Source organism: Diceros bicornis, chromosome 27 (genome assembly GCF_020826845.1).
Source record: "Diceros bicornis minor isolate mBicDic1 chromosome 27, mDicBic1.mat.cur, whole genome shotgun sequence".
Classification (NCBI taxonomy): Eukaryota; Metazoa; Chordata; class Mammalia; order Perissodactyla; family Rhinocerotidae; genus Diceros; species Diceros bicornis.
The window spans coordinates 41,975,780-41,996,113 of record NC_080766.1 but is presented as its reverse complement, the minus strand read 5'-3'; the positions used below and the strand labels follow the sequence as shown (position 1 = coordinate 41,996,113).

The window sequence follows — 20,334 nt, the reverse complement described above, 5'->3', positions numbered from 1 at the left end:
TCTCTTTTATTAGCAATTTGGATGAAAGAACCTTTTGCTACCATTTTTAATCAGCCGATAACTTAAAAACGAGATACCTAGGATGAACCTTAGGCAGTCTACGCTCCCAGGGTCATGGGAAAGAGACCCCCAGCGTACATGATGACAGAATTGTAAAAAAATGTAAGAGTATAAAACAAAATAGCTACCATGGCCACTGAAACACTGCCAGAAAACCAAGTCCCCATGGTATGGTTCAGATTGGGTCGCGTCTGGGACCTCCAGGAACCCACGAGTCTGGGGCCCTCAGCCTTAAACCTGCACACCCAGTGGTTTCCAGCCTTTCCCTTCAAGGCCTGATCCATTCCACCCAGCAGGAGAGGGGACATTCAGGACTCCCCAGTGGGGAGACAGTTTTGGTGACTTCTCCCCCAGAAATGGAGGGGCCTGCTGCTCCAGCAGAGCCCCGCCTGGCAAACACTGTTTTCTCGTAAGCTCCGTGTGCTGATCCAGGGCTGTGCTAGAAGGAAGGGGTGGTGCTGGACCAGCTGTAGGGCAGGTGATGTGAAAGGAGACTAGTCCTCTCCCAAAGCTGGCAGGAAGGGCTTCCTCAGCTTTCCCTCAGGGAGATCCGCCAGGGGGACTTGAGAACTGGCCAAGAGCAGGCCAGCAGGGAGGGTCCCCCCTCATGGCTCAACGCTTGCCCGCCAGGCCTCAGCATCTCGTTCCAGCTCACCTTGGTCCCTGCTGCCCGTGAGGAATGACTCCCACCAGGAGAGGTAAGAGCAGGTGACTTACAAGTCCCCCAAATCAGATCTCCTGGCATCAGTGAACACGGGAAATGCCACTGAACTGTATACAATATCAGGGCCCGATTCAAATTCGTGTGCAAAGCCTAGGCCAAAAGCACCCAAAGGGAATCAGCGGGGGTCTCTCTCGTTCATTCAGACACGCCAGAGAGGACCGTGCCGCTCTGCTGAGAGAAACTTCTGCCGAACGTAATCATTTTGAGTCTTGCTATTTTTTATTTCTGTGGCTGGGGCTCATGCCGTTCCCAAGATCTGACATTCCTGCTCGGGGGCTGAAAGACTGTCTCTAAAACCACGAACCCCAGAGGGAAAGTCACTCGTGCTGGTTGCCCTGGCCTTGACTTGGACTGAAAGGTGGGTGGCCGTGGGGTGCCTCCTGGGAATGCGGAGCAGACTGGGCTGCTGTGGAAGACCCCACCACTGGTTCAGCCTCCGCGGCACAGGGGGCCCTCAAAAAGCAGAGGCCAGACCCAGCCGGCAGGCCCCATTGGGTGTGTAACAAAACAAGGGCACTTCTGTGCTTCTGTCCCTTTCTCATGGGCGTTACAATGGTCATTATAGTATGGAAAAGCGCCAAAGCGGTGCCCGCACCGGCGACAATCTCTCGCCCGGGCAGGACCTGGTAGCCAGTGTGCATGGACTGTTTTCCCCTTTTTGATGCCAGCGGGCTATTTCTGAAAACAGGAGGCATCAGGGTCTCTAAGCCCCACCGATGCTCGTGTGCGTCGCCCGGGCAGGACCTGGTAGCCAGTGTGCATGGACTGTTTTCCCCTTTTTGATGCCAGCGGGCTATTTCTGAAAACAGGAGGCATCAGGGTCTCTAAGCCCAACCGATGCTCGTGTGCGTCGCTTCTATAAACCAGGTGTCTGTAAATGCACAGCAGGTTTCCCTGGCTGGCTCGGGACACACTGGAGTCAGCTATAAATTGTCTGTTTGGGGAAGGATTCCAAGTTGGCACATTCAGAGATAACATAAAAGATCGGGCTAAGGCGAAACCCTTCTGATTTCTCAAAGATGAGAAAAACAAATGGGGAGGGATAGACAATAGTTATCAGAAAGTCTAGGCTACACCCAGCAGAAGGATGGGCCTCTGGCTGTCATCTTCACACTGTCTTCCTGCCCAGGAGGTGTGGATTTTAAGTTCAGGCTGAACCAAGCTTGCAATCATGAAAATTAGACTGTGCAATGGGGCCATGGGACTCCCCCATTTCTTCCCCACTTCTGGTCCCAGGGAGGCCCCAAACACAGACCTCAGAAGCACCTGCCTTTGCAGAGGGTGATTATATCAGAGGAACATTCCTGATGTGAGAGGCCAAGTACAGTGGCCCAGAAGGACCAGGACTTTGATGTAGGCTGGACTGCAGGAGGCGGGGTGGTCTGCAGAGGAGGGGGGTACAGCAGGAGAAGACAAGGGAGCTGGTGGGCCAGCACGCATTGCCATCAGGAGCTTGTCTCACACTGGGGTGCTCCTTGACTGTGCACGCCACCCCTCTCTCCCTGTCCCTTAAGGGGACTGCAGGGCCATCGGATCTGTGACTCTGCTCAGCCCTGCTCTCTGCTCTCTGCTCTGTGTCCCAGGTGGGAGGGAAGCCCGGTCTGACAGCCCGGCCTAGCACCACTGCCCTTGGAAGTCCTGGCTCCGGGCATGTGTACCAGCCGAAGCCCGGGGAGCTGGTGAGCTAACGCAACACGGAACCCCGGGCTCCTTCTGGGTCCTGCTCACGTCGACTCTGGAGGCCAAACCTGAGGGGTGCTTTATCATAGCAGCTGCCTCTACAGAGGCCGGGGCCTGAGAAATGGGCCTCCCAGAACACCGGAGCAGCAAACGAGGGAAGTCTCTCTGGTGGAACCACCCCCCGAGTGCCCGTGTCTGGGGGACCATCTCGAGGGTGGAGAGGACTGGACGAGACAGCATGGGCCACGTGCATTTGGGGCCTCGGCACTTTTTGAGGCTGAGGCCGACGTGAACAAGGCAGGAAGAAGTGCTTGAGGAGTCCGGGAGAACGGAGGGGAAACACAAAACTTTAAGACAGTTCAACATAAAACATGACGGTTTCCGAGAGAGAAAGGTGATGATTTACCATCGGGTTAGACCAGAACACCACACAAAAAAGCAGAACTCTCACTAGACTGCCAACAAATCTAATCAAAATACCACCTGAAAATTCATTTTACCTGGTATGATTCAAGCAAATCATTTTGAGTTTGAAGCATTTAACACTGAACACAAGTAAAAAGTTTCATATAAAATATTTTATTAGCAGTCTTTATTTATTAAAAGTATCTAACTTAAATTCACACCCTCCAGGTGCTTCGTTTCACGTTTTGTCACATTCTAATTTTCCTGGCATCTGATGAAAGCCTTAATGAGGTTCGACTACACTTTTACCATCTGCACGATAGGCGTGAAGGGAGGGAATTTTTCCTTTCCTTCTTGGAGTAAAGGACGAGCGAGGATTTAGAGATGAAGGAAACACCACAGAGTAACACTATTCGATACACACCTGGAGCAAGCCTGCACATGCACACACACACACACGCACACACCCTCCCTAGTCCACGCTGACCCACAGGCGTGCTGCATTAGGAAGCTAAGACCTGGCGAGGGCAGAGGAAGGCACCTCTCCGCTGAGACAGGAGTAAGCCCGGCCCCACAGGCCAGCTCGTGCACCTCTGTGCAAGGTGATTGAGGGGCAGGGGCGCGTGCCACCCTCCCATCTCAGCTATCTGTTTGGTGACAGCAAGTCCAGAAGGAAAAGCCACTAAACTAGTATTGCACATTATACCAACAAAGGATGGATTTTCATATACACTTCTACAGTATGAACAGGAAGCGACACAGCAAAGCAAAAAAAATAGAGACCTCGGGGCCAGACTGGGGCTCGAATTCCAACTCTGCTCTCTCCCGGCCCTGGGACCCGGGAACTCCTGACCCTCTCCTGGCCGGGGCATTCTGCATCTGCGGGATGAACAGAGCGAGGGGGTCATGGGCCCCCTCCCGCAGCCTGCACTGGAGGGCAGGCCCCGTGGGGGCAGGTCCGCATCTATTTCCCTCCTCTGAACCCTCAGGGCTTGGGACAGCACCAAGCACGTGGGGATGGGTTGATAAACGCGTGCTGAGCGAGTGAAGGAACAGAGGGATGCGTGAGGCACCCAGTGCAGCACCTGCACCGCTCGGCAGGAAGGATGCTCAGTGCCCGGAGCGCAAGGCTTTCTCTCATCAGGGAAACAACCACGGTGATTTCTGCCTCATGGATGCAGCCTGTGCCTGCCCTCCTGGCAGTGCTTTTGTCAGGGTGGGAAACGGCCTCTTTGGGGGTTTCTAGGATAGGTTTTTAACCTAAAAGCTGATGTCCCATTTCCTGGAGCTGAAGGCCCCTCCCTCAAGGTCAAGTCTTCAGATTCCAGCATCTTCCACGTAAAACATTCACACGGGTTTCTTCCCTTCATGGGGAGAGCCTCCCACTTCACCCATGCAGGAACTTCCCAAGAATTTAATTCTCTAGCTGACCTTCAGCGAGAGGAGGAGAAGGGGAGGCACAAAATGCTCTGAAATGTGGGCAGAGGGGAAAGGCTTCCAGGATGGGGCTGTCAGCAAAGACCCAGGCCCTGAAGCTGTCTCGGGGCAGGAACGGTGGCTGGACCCCATGGTGCTCCCCTTTCTCTCCTGACAAGCTTCCCTGAAAAGTGTTCGTCTATGGAGTTCCATTTTTACCTCTACCAACACTGGAGAGGTTGCGCATCCTTTATCCAAGTTTTAATCCTTCCTTCTAAGTGAAGAAGCGCCATCAGAGATGAAAAGAATATTTGAGTCATTACATTCAGAAATTGCTTCAAAGAATTAGATTTGGGAAGTTGGCCGGGTTTAAATTCCAATGTCTGGAGGACAGCACATCATCACCTACCTCTTAACCACAACTACTTAGAAAAATAAATCAGTAAGTTGCTTGGATGTTATCTTCGGCCATTGGAATAAGAGGTTTTGTCAAACTACCCTACAACAAATGGCAGCATTATTAACCCATTATGAGATGAGAGTGAGGGGTAGCTGCTGATATGTGAAGAGGAATGAAGGGATCATCTTAGACTGACCCATCCTCATCCCACATGGCTCTGGGTCTTCCTAAGCAAATTCTCCTGTGCTGGTGACTTCAGAATACTCGCTATAAGCCATTAGCATCCTTTACAAAATAGCTGTGTTCCTTTGCATATGCATTTCCCTTCCCACAGCCCAACAGTCCTCTCGTCCCCCACGATCTGCCCTTTGGGAGGACCTGCATCCGTTCCTCACCTATTCAGGGACGAATATAATCTGTTAACAGTGGAAAACGGAAATGCAGGGAGCACGAACTCCTAGGGACATAATTCCTTCTGAGGGCTTATGTGTGCTTGGAAGCCAGATTTTAAATCCAGGGTATCTCACTGTTTCCTTCCAAAATTGCTGAGATACAGCACCCCGGGCTCCACGAATGAGATGGAGCTGCCTGTGGAGTGGAGATGGTCGGCCCGACAGAGTGCGGCTCCTGCGCTCTCGTCCTTCTTAGGGTCACAGACCCGCAACTGGAAGGACTCACCCGGAGGGAAGGAGTCGTTAAATACTGACCTCATCTGATGTAATTCTGAGTCCCCAGCAAGGACTTTCTCTTCTTTCCAACTCTGTATTTCACCAGGCTGTTCCTACGGGTGTCTTCCTCTGTGTGGTGTCCTACAAGCAAATCTATCTTGAAATTATATGAGGACTTCTATAAAGGCTAAGTGTGACCCTGGTTACACTTACTGGAAGGCAATGCCACACTGGTGTAAAATAAGCAAACTTAAAATTACGTTTTGATGTATCTCAACTGCATTTACTAAAAAGGATCTAAAGGTGAAAAAGATATCTCTAAGCGTTTGCAAATCAAATCCACATGTAAGTACAATTTGGACTCTTCTCATTCTCTTAAAGTTGGAAATAAGAGCTTCAGGAAGACAACTGAGGAAGCTCAGAACTTTATAGAGCTGAACACGGCCTTGAAAACGATCTAGGGCGACTATTTACAGCTAAAGAAACTGAGGCTCAGAGAGGTTAATGAATTTGCCCACAAAAATACAACCTTTCCTTAGGAGACCCCAGTTTCAGGATAATGATAGCCTAGAAGGGGAAGTAATTCCGTTGTCCTTCAGATAACCTTCTTTAGCCAGAATCACTTTCCCCTGTGTAGTCACACTGCCTCTGATGGCTGAAGAGCACACAGGCACCCTGTTACGAAGTCAAGGGCCGTCTACCCTGCAGATGGGCCCACCGTTCCTGACCTAGAGGGATTCACTTACGTGATTTCGTCACTGGGAAGAAGGAATTTCCGGTCTTCGAAGTCTACACAAGCCCAACATTGAGAAGGTGGTGCAGCTGAGATGCTGCAGAACACAGACTTGGGAGATGGACTCACCCACGGCTCTAGTGCATTGCTTGATGGCGCTGCAAACGCCCCGGCCACACTAGGTCTCCGTGGGTTTCCTGCAAAGGCCTTAGATGCTAATGAAGGCTCAGCATCTTCCCTCTTGTGCAGGTAGCTCCTCTTTCACCCCTTGCACCTGCACAACCCTCAACATTCCTGCCTGGAATCTCCCTCAGCCCAGCTTTCCCAGGTCCAGTGGAGGTAGCTGATGAAACATAGGAGGAAACAGAAATGTTTGCACAACACAAACAGGGTTGATCTTCTGGAGTATTTTTAGGCAAAATTAAGGTGCTCAGAAAGTTAGAAAAAAGAAACAATATATTTTGCTTAAAATAAGATGCATGGGGAAAATAAAAGACTTGGAAAGAGTTGGCCAATTACACCTTACAATGTTTTGTATAACTCTTTAAAATTTCTGCAGGGCTGAGTGCATACAGTTCCAAAGTCCGCCTTCCTGGCACCTGCCTCTGCATCTTACACAAGTTCTGTCCCTAAACGAGACCAGCTCCGCGATTAAGTTCAACTTCTCGTATCTCTAAACAAAGTATGTTATTTACCCTGAATAATTTTCTTCAACAGGTACTAAAAAGACACAGTTTCTTAAAATGAATGAAATCTATCAACTTTTGGCTTGGAAAATGACTTCTGCTTGGAAAAAGAGACAAATCGTAGAAAGATGAAGCTATTAAAACAACAGTCATAAAATGGAATCGCGCCACGCCTTGCCTCTCTCCCCCGACATCTAACTGCACAGTGATCAGCCAAGAAGCTGCTGGAATGCCCCATCCAGGACCAGCGTTACCAGAAGGAGGAACTCGACCAAGGAAGCCTCTTGTCACCAGCTTTGTTGCAGTTTTAAACTCTGCCCCAGTTGTGGTATCTTAAAATTCTGCATGTGAAAAAAAAACCTTCCTACATCTTCTTCCTAGTTAAAGCTAGAAAGGGTAATGGAGAGAAGACCCATCCCAGCTGGGCGGAGGAGTCAAACACGTGACACTCGCGAACCAAACGTGGCTTCTAGGGGTTGGGTCACCGTGGTCTCTGTGTCCGCGGCACAGGCTTGCCGCCACGATTCTAGCAGTGGCCCTTGGCCACAATGTCTCATTTTCCTCTCTCCTGGCATTCAGCTGTTTTACCTCTCTGCCCGGATTTTGTACCTCAGGACAAAATAGGCAATGAGGCGCAGGGAGATGAAGAAAACGCCCAGGACGATGAAGTCCAGGTAGAGTTTGGCGTTTTCCACGTCCAGTTCTCTCAGAATGGCCTCTGACTTCTGGAAGTGGCACGTCTCGTCGATGTCGCAATGCAGATCTTCTCGGTCGAGGCCATAGATGGAGAGGATGACCCCTTCGAACCCGTACCTGAGGAGGAAAGCGCCGAGGATGAGCAAGGCTCTGACCCCGCCGGCCAGGCGGACTCCCTTTATTCCCCACTCCGCCTCCGTTGGTGGAGGGTCAAGTATCGCCCACGGAAATACTTCTGAACTCCTCAACTTCCTCCTAAGATAAACACGTGCAACAGCCTGACTGGGTTTTCTCCAATTTTGCTTCCTCCAGAGTCTCCACCAAAAACCCAAAGTGAGCGAAAAGTAGGTATTTGTTGAGTGATGAAATGGAGCGGAAAACACTGTGATTAATTCTGATATTACATACTTCTTTTAACCGTTAGATGTAATAAAAGGCTTGATAGCCTTCCAAGGGCTTTAGAGCATTGAAATAAAACATTTCTGCACCATCTCTTGTTCTGTTCCGGCCCTACGCTGTCGAACAAAGCCACGAATTTTGGGAAGAAAGACATGGGTTTCTGATTTCGTGGTGTTGGAGCAGGCATAGATTGCTGAAACTCTGTACAAATGCTTTGTTTCAATTTTGTTTTCCTGAACAATATACCTGGGTCTGAACTGACATTCTAGAAAAGAAAAGCTGATTCCCAACCTCAGATCTCGGCTGTCACATGGAATAGCTATGGCTGGGGAGAAAAGCTTTAAAGATGGGCACGGCCTACCAAGCGCCACCATGCCCAAGAACCCCCGAACAGAGACGGTGAAATCTGATCGCCCAAGTGCCTGAGGCACCAGAACATTCTTGTGCAAATATATGAGGATGTTTAAAACACGACTCATTTTCCACCGGATTGCTTATGAAGGTTTTACAAATATTCAGAGCCTTGTTGTAAGCAGTGTTTATTCCAGAGAGGAATGAAGTTCCTAAAAGATGGAAACACTTCCCCCCAAGGCAGCTCCCCAAAACATGCAGAATATGGGGTCCACCACGGCTCCTTCAGGGCATGGATTGCTAGGATTTATTTTATCCTTGGGGTGTGTGTTGGTGAGGGTAGGGTACACAAAACCAGGAAAAAAATAAAAGGCATCCATAACCTTGAATTTACGACCTAGGAATCACGCCAGCATTTAGCTGACAGCCAAGAAGTGGCTTTTGTGAGCGTCTGCACTTTAACAAATTCCCCTCCCTCTGTCTTTGGAAAGCTCCCGACCTATAAAGGCTCCCCATACGCTACCTGACGTAGGAGATGTAAGACATCCACTGCAGGTAAGTCGGGATGGTGTCAAAGCTGACGAAGAATCCTGAGAAGAGGAGGACGGGGATGGCCGTCACAGGACCCACGAAGGTTGCCACCTGGTGGGGGACAGAAAGGGAACTTACTCGGAGGGAGCAGGTGGGCAGTCCCACCCAACCTCCTCCTCAGGTGGCCCCGGAGGCCATATTGTACGTTCCTGGACAGTCACTTGGATAGCTGGGAAAGAGACAGAGTGCTCAGGATGGGTCATTCAAGGGCCAGGATGGCGCTGAGCAGTGTCTTGTTTCTGAGTGAGCAGCCTGGTCTCTGGCACAGGGAGGTGCTGGGATTTTGTGGTTGGAGGCTCAGCTGGCCCCAGCAGAGGGGATGAAGGTAGAAAAGAGTAAAGCCCCCGCAGAGCAGTGGCAGGGCACTGGGAATGGTAATGAGGGAGCTTAATGTTGGGGGACACAGCCATCCGAGGAGCTGATGTATCCGAAGGAGGAAGGGGCAACAAGTTTACTGGGGCTGGTGCGAGCCAAGCACTTTCTCTGGCCATCGGCCATGTGGCACACGGATGAGGGGCTGCCCCAGAGGCTGAGCAGCGGGCTCTGAAGACGGAAACAGGAGTCCATCACACCCAGCAGAGGATGTCGAGAGGCCTCAGGGGTACGTGATTCACCAGAGTCTTGGCTTTGGTTTTTAAAGATCGGACTGGCCTGAGCACCCTAAAGCCACAGAGGTGGAGAAGCCCCATAGGCACACAGGTTTGGCAGGTTGGGACGGGGGGTATCAGGTGTCTAGAAGAGGCACATGGAGCCCCAGAGAGCACATGGGAGGACTGCGGGGGGCGGGTGGGAGCAGGGAGTCCAATGGGGACTCTGAGCGACGGCCGAGTGGATCCTGCAGGAGGCAACAAAATGTAGGCGCCAAGAGCTTGGCCCCTGAGCCAGCTGTGTGACCCTGACCAAATCAGGCTGCCTCTCTGGGCCTCAGTCTCCCCACCTGTAGAATGCGGATAGCACAGTGCCTAACTGGTGGGTGTACTGGGGATTAAATGAGCTAATATTCGGTGAGATCAGCACCTGATATACACTAAGTGCCACATAAGGACACCCGCTATTGTCAGTTTGCACATCCTGCCTAGCCAGGACAAGGCGACTCCTTCCCTGGGGATCAACCTGGTGAGGCCAGGCCAGGAAGTCAGGGCAGAATCAGGAGGAGGGGTCTTAGGGAGGAGGGCGGGTCTGAGCTCCATCAGGGCAGCAGCCCCCCCACCGCCACCCCGTCTGCCAAGGTGGGGAAGGAAGGCCCGTCCCGCGCATGGCTAGTACCTGCAGGGACGTGGAGGCAGCTCCGATCAGCAGGCCCAGGGACTGTGCCACCAGCGAGGTCATGGTGCCCAGCGCGGCAAACAGGACGAACCGCACAGCGTCAGAGGGCTGCGACGTCATCCAGTACACGATGCTGCAGTACGCCACGGGGAACATGATCTGCAGACACAGCACTGTCACCCTCCCGCAGAACTCGGTGCCACCTGCCCCGTCCTCCAGGGTATGACGGAGAAGTCACGCCCCTTCCCGAATGTACCTGAAAGGGGACATCGGCCATGGTCTTGGCTAGGTAGTAGGCCTTCAGGCTGTACCAGTAATTCAGGTGTTCTCGAAGAAACACGCCCATCTCCAGGGGAACTAGGAGACGGGAAAATGGAAAAGGGCGTCACGCAGACGTACCTAGAGCGCCAACAGGTGACACGCGGCCCAGGATGCGGTGTGGGCCTTCCGACACTTACCGGACTGAGAGTTTGAATGGAAAGATGTTGAACGATTTACTAGCCTGGAAAAATTGCCGACCAGTTTTCTAACTTGAAGAGCCATTCAGCAGAGGACATTTACACGGATGCTGCTATTTCAGTGATTAGCACAAGAATTTGCTACTAATCTTATTCTCACTGAGTGACTGTGACAATGTGATTCCTTCCCATGGGCAAGACCTCAAAAGCTGGTCTTGGAAATTCAGGGCAGTTTAGCGGGGAGGCCTTGTAGGGAAGAGGCGTTTATGCTGGAGTTCTGCAGAAGCAACAGCTTTCTACACTGTCAGTCCGAAGTGACCAGGGGAACACTACTTTGCAAGTAATCTAGAATTGCACAGAAATCCATCCACAACAGCTTCATCCGCTCACAAGCTTGGCCGTACCAGGGATTTCTTAATAACTGAATGAGGTAACTCTTAAGCAATAGAATTTGAGGGGTTCCTAATTAGAAAACCTGTTAGAAATCTCTCTCTCATCAGCCTTCCACCATTCTTAAAAGTCTTCCATTAGTGATTCATTCCTTTGGCTTAAACATCATATGTATTTTCTTGTCTAACAGAAAATATAATACCTACATCCGTCAACAAAGAAAATGGTATTTTAATAAAACAAGATGCTACGTGTTCAGAAAACTCATCTACCAGCCAAGCTATGACCTTGGTCCCCCATTGATGGGTCGGAATCACAGATCACGAAGGGGAGGGGGGGTCTGTGGTCATTCAGGCACTCACATGTAAGAACAGTGGGCATGAGGGCCGCGAACATGAGGAACAGCATGGAGAAGAAGAGGAAGCCCGAGTTACTCAAGACCTTCTTGGCTTCATTCCCAATCCCCAGGTAGAGCAGGCCGATGAGGAGGCCGATTCCAATGTGAGAGGTGATCCGGAGGTGCGTCAGGACCTGGGGGCAGACGTGGGTCTTACTCGGGGACATGCGGGGGTCGGGCAGTGGAAGAACTACTGGGCCAAGGCCTTTGGAAGCATCGACCTCTGATCTCCAGAAAAACAAGCCCCCAACCCTAAACCAATTCAAACACACACACTTGCACGCGCAGGGCAGCATTTTATGGCTGTTAAAACAGAAGGAATGGTTCAAAAATGGCAAGTAAGGGCAGTCCACCTTCAGAGGAGGGGACAAGTGAAAACAATGATTGGGGTGGGGGACAAAGAATGGACACAGCAGAGGACCACCCTCAATGAGCTCCGGCCTGGGTTGCTACAAGCCCCTCCATCTTTCAAACTAGGTCCCAGAGGCCCCCGGAGCACTCGAGCCTTCCTAGGCAGGCTGCTAGGTTGTCCCCTTTAAAGGGTGGACATTATCACGGATCCTGACCATTCACCAGCTCCTGCCTGACGAGTCTCTCTACAACCCGCCAGTGCCCTAGCCTTCCAGTGCTTTCCTGAGGGAACAAAACACTCCCTGACATCAAGCTTGGCCACATGCCTTGCTCTGGCCAATGGAACAAGACCACCAGTGACAATTTGCCACCTTGAACCAGAAGTTTTAAGAGCTGCCATTTGGTTTCTCTCTTGCACTTTCCCTTTGCCATGTTCCAGAAAGGAGCTGTTCCTCCATTCTGGGTCCCAGGATGAGAAGACATGTGGGACAGGGCCACAACCCTCAGATGCCAACACGTAACACAAGCAAGACATAAATATTTACTGTTATAGCCGCTGGCACTTGGGGAGTGTTTGTTACTGCGGCATCACAGAATGAAAGGTGACCAATGCAAAGGGAGGAAAAACAATCTGAAAGGTCACTCAGGAGGAATCAACCAGAAGATGACCCCACAGCTTCCTTGGCCAGGAGAGAATATTGGAAACCACCGTACCGAATCCCTCATGATGCTGAGGAAAGTCCTTTTGAAGAGGATGCAGAACTGGGTGAGGCAGCTGGCCGAGAAGCTGTGACAGCCTTCCATGGAAGTGGAGTCCTGAGGAGGCAGCCAAGCAGGGACAAGAGGTGAGCCTCCATCCCCGCCTACCTCTCCTCCTGGCTAACAGAGAGCTCCCACATGGCAGGGGGCAGGACGCAGCACGCACTCTCCCCCGGGGCCCTGGAGTTCCATTACCTTCCTCAACCCCTCCAATCGCTTTGCCTGCTTTACCTCTTCAGAGGGCCGGTGCCAAAGAAAAGGGGTCACCTCGGCGTCGCTCCCCGGCTCTCTCCTGTAGTCCGAGTCGCACATGCCCTCCCGGACGGCTCTCACCAGGCGGCTGTTCTGATCGCCGTACTCACCGGACGCCACCTCCATGACTGCACAAGACACAGACGGGGTCAGCCCCAGGCCCAGGACAGGCGCCCCGACACCGCTGATGTGTCCCGAAGGCCTCTTGCATTTTGCAACAACATAGTCGTTAATCTAGCGGGAATAGTTTTAGCTGATCATGTAGACGCTGCATGCTGATGAGATGATAAACTCATTGAGCAACCAATGTCCTCTCGGCTCTAAACCCCCAGCAAGGCCAGTTCTCATGGCAGGAGCGTGGGAATGCAAACACGGATTGTGAGGTCAGAGAGCCTGAGAAGCAATTAGCTCGTGCATCTATTAACGTATTCATCCAGCCAGTGTTTATTGAATGCCTGCTACGGGCATGCAAGCATCAGAGCTGGAGCTGGGAGATGAGCAGAACGGAGCAGGATTCCCATTTGGAGAGCTCACATTTCGTGTTGGGGTGGGGTGTGAGTGACGAGCTGTGGCAGTTCTTCGGGACCATGGAGAAGTCCTGGGGCGACAGGGTGACCTTGGCACCCTGGGAACATTGAGGTCTGGGAACATCAGCCCCACCTCTCAGACCCCCAGGGAGCTTATCCTCCGCTGTCCCTCCTTGGCCCTGGGTCTCACTCCTCCTCTGCACTCCAAACTCGTTCAAGGTCCCACTCTGCCTCATTGTCTGTCCTGGTTCCACACTCCCATGGCGACTGCTCCCCTTCCTGTCGCTGACCCGCTCACTCCCAGTCTATCTGCCCTCCCCTTCCCCACGTCCCCCCTTGTGTACATCCCAGCCCCTCACCTCAATACCATTCTTGCTAATGCCCACAGTCCCCGGGGCCTTGGTTTATCAGCACTGTCCTCCGGCAAAACCAGCTATCTGTTTTCCCCGAGCCTGAACCCAGGCAGCCAAGCCCTCCTAAATCCAGTCATAAACCAGGACAGGTTGGCCCCACCAGATCGTCATTGTCAATGATGCCATGCAAGCCCAGCACTGCCCTCTCCACTGGTCACTCACACCCACCACTCTCTCCTCAATTCCAGCCCCCTCTTCAGGTGACACTGAGGGAATAGAAGCCACCAGAAGGGACCCACCCTCACCTTTCTAGGACCTCCCCAAAGTCCCCTGTGCCCTATTTCTTCTCCTCCCTCCATCCTTCCCTCTAAGTTCTCACTTGTTTGCAGGCCACGGACCTACTGCCCTCCCCCTGCTCAGCAGCACCCGTCGCTGACCATCCTCTCTCTCATGAACAAATATGCAACTATAAACAGGACCGCCCCACTGCCTTTTCAATACATTCAAGTCCTTCCCTAATGAAGCTCTCCCTCCCTCTCATCTCCTTCCAGTTCACCATGCTCTCGCTCCTCTTTGTCGTAGCCCATTTCGTGTAAGAGAGAAGGATTTCCCAGGAACAGTGTCTCATGGAATACAATCTGGGAGGTGATGTAGAAAACAGGAGTCCCGGGAGTGGTGTGGCCAGATGTTTGAAAGAAAAACAACTGAGCGAGAACGGCTGATGACTGAGGGACCAAGGAGGAGGGTTATAGCAGGTTGAATAGTGTCCCCTGAACATTCATGTCCACCTGGAACCTCAGAATGTAGCCTTATTTGGAACAGGTTCTTTGCAGATGTAATTAGTGATGGATCTTGAGATGAAATTATCCTGGATTTAGGGTGGGCCCTGAATCCAATCACTGGTGCCCTTATAAGAAGAGGAGAAGACACAGAGAGAAACAGAGAGAAAAGCCATGTGAAGACAGAGGCAGAGATTGGAGTGACACAGCCACAAGCCAAGGAATGCTGGGCTCACCAGAAGCTGGAAGAGGCAAGAAAGGACCCTCCCCTAGAACCTTCAGGGGGAGCACGGCCCTGCTGACATCCTGACTTCTGGGCGCCATAACCGTAAGAGAATGAGCTTCTGTTGTTTCAGGCCTCCCAGCGTGTGGTTCTGTGTTACGGTAGCCCCAGGAAGGCGGGATGCAAGCAAGGACTTGACCCAAGTACAGTGGCTGAGGGGAGCAACAGGACTGGGTGGGGGGTGTGTGAGCACTTGGAGGTCTAGTTAATATGAAGTTTGAGAGAAAGAGAAAGCAAGAGCAATGCCAAGATCTCCCACTTGGAGAGTGGGGCGAAGGGGGAGCAGATCTGACGGCAGGGAGGGGGAGCTGGTTTTCGAGACATGAAGAGGCTGTCGCGTTTGCTGATAGATGGGTAGGGTAACATATGGTGGAGAAGTGGTGCTGAGCATGAAGATCTGGTGGGAAAGTGATGTCTGATGGCGGCATCAATGCCCTGGAGGGTGTGAGCTGAGAAGAGAAGGCAGAGGAGGAGCCCTGGGAGCACCATCAGCGTAGAAGGTATGAGCTCATAAATTGCATGGCCTGTGTGAGTGATGATGCAACCAGCTGCTAAGCGTCACGGCCCGCCAACCTCGGGACCTCCACGTCAAGAGAAGTAACTCAGACCATTAACATGGTCTCTGGACTCCGAGGGTCACCTTTTTTGTTATATTTAGTCAAAATTTAAATCGGCATTTTAACATCTCCATTAATTAATGCAAAAGAGTTGTTTTATTTTTTTAAAGGTTATTTCTTTTCAGAATAACACAGCAAAGTGTTATAGCAAGCTCCCTTGCTATAGTTCTCAGATATTTTATCTGGAGGAAAGAAAACCTCTTTTTATCTGTTAGTAAAAGTTCCACCACAGGATGGCACTTGGGCCATCTGTGGAATATTCAAGTAATTCCCGATTTGGGGGCTTCAGGTAAAAGTGGAAACCCACTAAGAGTGGAAAAGACCCCCTTTATTTTCCTTCTTTCTGGTCAAGGCTTTACTTACCAAAATCAGCAGGGTTGTGGTAGGTTGGGCAGTTCAGACCTAAATCCCTCAAATACGGTACAAGGTTTGAGACTTTTCCCCGGTACACACATTGTCCTTGACTAAGGACGTAAAGCTGGAAAAAAGTAAGAAGAGGAAAAAGATCAACAATGCCTTCCTCTGTAAAGCAACAGGAGCTCTCCACCCATCCACCCACTCATCCACCCATCTATCCATCCACCCATTCACCTACTCGCTCACTCATCCATCCATCCCTCCATCCACCCACCTATCCATCCATCCATCCATCCATCCACCCATCCATTTACCCATCCATCCACCCACCCATCCACCTACCCACACACCCATCCACCCACTCATCCACCATCCACCATGCATCCACCCACCATCCATCCTTCATCCATTCACCCATCCACCCATCCACCCACCCATCCACCATCCACCCATCCACCCACCCACCCATCCATCCACCATCCATCCCTCCATCCATCCACTCATCCATCCACCCATCCACCCACCCACCCACCATCCACCCATCCACCCACCCATCCACCCAGCCACCCATCCATCCACCATCCATCCCTCCATCCATCAACTCATCCACCCACCCATCCACCCATCCGCCCATCCATCAATCCATCCATCAATCAATTTCTCTCTCTCTCTTAGGAGCTTTACACGACCTCCCAAGGACTCTGTTAAAGTTCCAAGGGAAATCCGTGATAAGTCAGGGAAGACTGAGGATATCACACGGCCAGGAATTATCTTATTGTATTGCTTTTTCCCCCTCACACTAACCACCTGCTTAGGAAAGATTTTGGAGCTATACACATCTCATCCCTTGGGACTTTTTTTTGCTCCTAACAATATCAAAACCGAAGATTTATAAAAAAGAAGATATTGTGCAAATATCAAAACTTGCCATTTAATTCCATAAAACAGGTGTTCCCCCATTGTAACGGGAGGAGGGGAATGAAGCCGTAGCAATGTTAGTGGCTCACCCAAGACCCCATGGCCGGACACCAGCCTCAGAGACAGAAATTGGCCAGCTCTTCCTCCCCCTTCCACCCTGCCACCTTAGCTGCTTATGGCTCTAAAGTCTTATGAAACGTAACACTTAAGGCCACTCAAAATGAAGACACCCCCGTGAACTCCCAGGAAGCTGTGAGTACCCGGGATTCGGTTTCACAGCAGGGCCTGCATACCTGGTCGAACAGCTCGAAGAGCTTGGCGCTGGGCTGGTGGATGGTGCAGATGATGGACCTCCCTCCTTGAGCCAGTCCTTTCATCAGGGAGACCACCTGGAAGCAGGAGGCGCTGTCCAGGCCGCTGAAAGTCAAGGGGCACCATGAAATGCCTGTGGGACCCCCAAACCGTACCCCACACTCAGAGCACATTGGGTAGGTCTGTGCACGCGAGCCTGAGCCCATGGATGTCTCCTAGTCTCAGACAGCGAGAGGGAGGTAAATCAGGCCTCTGCTCTGTGACCTCGGAATGGAAGGCAAAAAAGACGAGGCAGGCAGAGCACACGCCTCCCCCTTTGGAGGCTACAGTAGGGTCTCCGGTACAAACTGCTGGCGGAGACAGCAGGGGCTCTTCCCTCCACTGCTCCTGATTACCTGGTGGGCTCGTCGAAGAACATGACAGGAGGGTTGTTCACCAGCTCCAGCGCGATGGCCAGACGCTTCCGCTGGCCGCCGGAGAGGCTTCCTGTCCGCGTGTTGGCACAGGACAGCAAGCCCAGAGCCATCAGGATCTCCTTGACCTGGGGAGGGCAGCAGAGCCAGAGTGGCTGTCAGGGACCGCCCACCACACCTCACCACCTCCAGGGCCCATGTGGAAACACCCACCGCCTCCCCTACTCCGCTTGTAGACACATAGGGAAAGACATGCAAATCAGGGCCCACCCCAGGCTGCTGTTGCCAAGTGGCCAGGTGCATTTTGAAGTTCGAGGTCCTGATTTGGGCCCAGGAGGCTGAGAAGCATGCTGGAGCCAGGCCTTCCGCGGGCTGGAGCCCTTGTTCTGCCTCCTGCTGGTGACCTTCACTTGTAAGCGTCACTCGGGGCCCCGGTCAGGGAAGGTATTAATAAACATTTGTAGAATGGGGGACGGGTGGACACATAGATGGACAGATGATCAGGTTTCTGATCAGCACAGAGGGAAGGGCCACGGAATCAAAGTGCTTGGCGCAAGGCTTGGCACTCAGTAAGCATTTAATCGACGGCAGCTATTAACATACTATTACTAACGCACGCAGCTCCTGCAGACACACAACCACACAGGCCAGGCCTCTGGGAAAGACAGAATGGAGCCCCTTCTGCGCTTGTCAATAGGAAAACAAGGTCTCTGATGTGGCAGCAAGGCAATGACACTGCTTAAAGCTGCCACCACCTCCTGCAGTGGCCCCACCCATGTCCGCCCCCGGGAAGCAGGCTGGGCTCTGGCATACAAACAGTCCGCTGTGCACTGAGCCCTCCCCTTCTGCTCCGGATTATTGATCCAGTATTGACTCAGGGAACAGAATGGTCAGCAGACTTCAGTGCAGGCTCTGGTGCCGGTTTCAGCCGCAGCGTTCACGGTCCATCCCAGCATCTTCTCAGAGGTGGCCACAGGGAGGGGAGCTCAGCTGCCGACCGCCCTGCCCCCATGTCAGGCTCACCTCCTGCGGGCAGCCCACCTTGGAGGTCACTCCAGAATTTGCCCAGCCATTGTCCTGGCCCTGGTGGCAATGTTGGGCAGACCCCAGTCCAGTGGCTTCTCTGGGGAGATGAGGTCATCCAAAAAGAGAAGGAACTCACAAGAAAGAAACTTTCCACTCCAGCTCTTGAACTACTTACGTACGGTCAGTACAAAATGTGACTTGGTGACAGAAAGAGCCAGGGATCTGCTGCTCCAGGGGCCGGGCAGCAGTTGGGTCAGACAGATCTGGGTTCAAATCCCACTCAGCCTCTCCCTTGCTGATACCAGCTCCACTGCCTCTTCTAGAAGGCACCGCCTTTGAGGGAAAGAAACCAACTCAGGAGGAAAGTCAGCGAGGTCGCCCAGAGGAGGCCATCCAGGTGCGGTGGGTGGGGAGGGCTCTTTCTGGCACACTTTCCCTCCCATGCAGACAGCGTCTGTCGGCTTTCCCGGAACAACCAGGCCATCGCACTCTTCAGAACCACAGGCCGAAGCTGCGGGATGAAGAGTCACTCTGACTGTTCCAGGCTTGCTTCGAGGCCTCCACAAACACGCACATGCCCCTTCCCGGTCCACCATCTTTCTTCCCACGGCTCTCCCCTTGTGGCTGAGCATGCCCTCTCCCTGACCTGCCCTCATCCCCCACGGAGACGATGCTGGAGGTGGAGACGAAAGTCGGTGCCTTCCTGTCCCCGGCCTGTCCAACACATGTTCTCCAGTGTTCTCTCAAGAGTGCCGCCCCGCAGGTTGGTTTTGTTTGAAAACTAGTCAGAAAGAACAAACAACGTCCCAGCCCTGGGAGACCTTGCTCCTGAGGAAGCCCCCTTGCTGAGGGCTCTCGAGGGCTGAGGCTACTTTTTTGGGAAACAAGGAAAGCCATGGATAACACATTCTACTACCTGCTGGAACATTCCATTTTATTGTGTTTCCATGAGATATAAACAATAGAGATCTGGGTCCACGCGGAGGGTTGGAGGGAAATGAGTCAGGGCATGCGACCAGCGGCTGTTTTATCCTCGAAACAATCACATGATCCTGAGGATGGATTCTTGGGGGAGGTAGAACCTACACAAGGCTGAGGACCAGGAAGAAGGGTCCGCCCAGCCCAAGCTGGGGTCTCCAGTGAAATGGGTGCAGGATCTAAGAACACTTCCAGGCCCTGAAGGGATGGCTCGTTGTCCTGTGCAATCTAGCAGCAAACGAATCTGAAGAGAGACGCAAGGTTCTCACTCCCTTGGGAGGATTTAGCTACACAGTGGCAGAGAAGACTCTTATCAACTTGACGTTTTTGCCCCTGTAAACCCAGCTGAGAGCAGTATGACGCTCTCCTCCAATCGTGTCTTAGGCCAGGCATGTGGCGGACAGGCACACGGGAATGGAGACACCTCCATTCCCAACCAAGACGGTCATCTCCTGCCCGTCCCTTCCACTCAAGCAGGCAGAGCAGGCTCCCGTGGCCCTCCCCTAGGACTCTGACCAGCTACCCAGCTGGGGGCTGGAAGCTGGCCTCTGAAGGTCATGACTTAACAGACAAAGCTGGTGCAGGAGGCAAAAGGCTGGCTGGCTGTGCTCCTCAATCTAGAAGGTCGGCTGAGAAGCACACCCTCGTCCTCCCAGTCCTTCAGCAAAACGTACTTTCCCCAGTTCCCCTTCTCACCGGGAAAGGCTGGTCCATGCGTGTCATACTGCAGGGAAATCATCCCCTGGCCTGCTTACTTAAGGATCACGTCTGTTCTCTGGAGCTCAAAGACGTTAAAGACATCATCTAATGCAGCTTCACGCTGCCTGGAGGGCAGGTGGGGCCTGGCCTTCCGTCCCCTCAATAGACAGGGGCCCAGGGTACCAGAGGCGGTGGCCCAAGGTTATCCAGTGGGTTCTAGAAGGCCAGGGCTGAAGGAGCTCCCCGGTGGGCTCAGTTCTGCTTCACCACAGGGTCCCCTCCATGTCAGCAGGTCCCTCTGACCTCCCTCTCAGCTCACCCCCATGCTGTGTGATTCCTGATCTTAAATATACACTGGTCCTCCCCTCACTAAGTGGGGCTTTCCCGCCC

The 20,334-nt window shown here is 52.4% G+C and overlaps 1 protein-coding gene across 2 annotated transcripts in view; it reads right to left on the bottom strand.

Moving 5' to 3' along the window:
• Positions 1-2,637: 2,637 nt before the first annotated feature.
• Positions 2,638-20,334, bottom strand: part of ABCG1 (ATP binding cassette subfamily G member 1) — a 67,001-nt gene continuing 49,304 nt past the window's right edge. The window contains exons 6-15 of one of the 2 annotated variants that reach the window (XM_058523156.1): positions 17,224-17,369; positions 16,810-16,933; positions 15,605-15,719; positions 12,626-12,810; positions 12,386-12,487; positions 11,286-11,454; positions 10,332-10,432; positions 10,076-10,234; positions 8,742-8,860; positions 2,638-7,585 (exon numbers count right to left, since the gene is read on the bottom strand). In XM_058523156.1, the coding sequence (XP_058379139.1) occupies positions 7,357-7,585; positions 8,742-8,860; positions 10,076-10,234; positions 10,332-10,432; positions 11,286-11,454; positions 12,386-12,487; positions 12,626-12,810; positions 15,605-15,719; positions 16,810-16,933; positions 17,224-17,369 (1,449 nt within the window). In that variant the 3' untranslated portion in view covers positions 2,638-7,356. The remainder of the gene's footprint in view (positions 7,586-8,741; positions 8,861-10,075; positions 10,235-10,331; positions 10,433-11,285; positions 11,455-12,385; positions 12,488-12,625; positions 12,811-15,604; positions 15,720-16,809; positions 16,934-17,223; positions 17,370-20,334) is intronic. The other variant, XM_058523157.1, reaches the window with a different exon arrangement.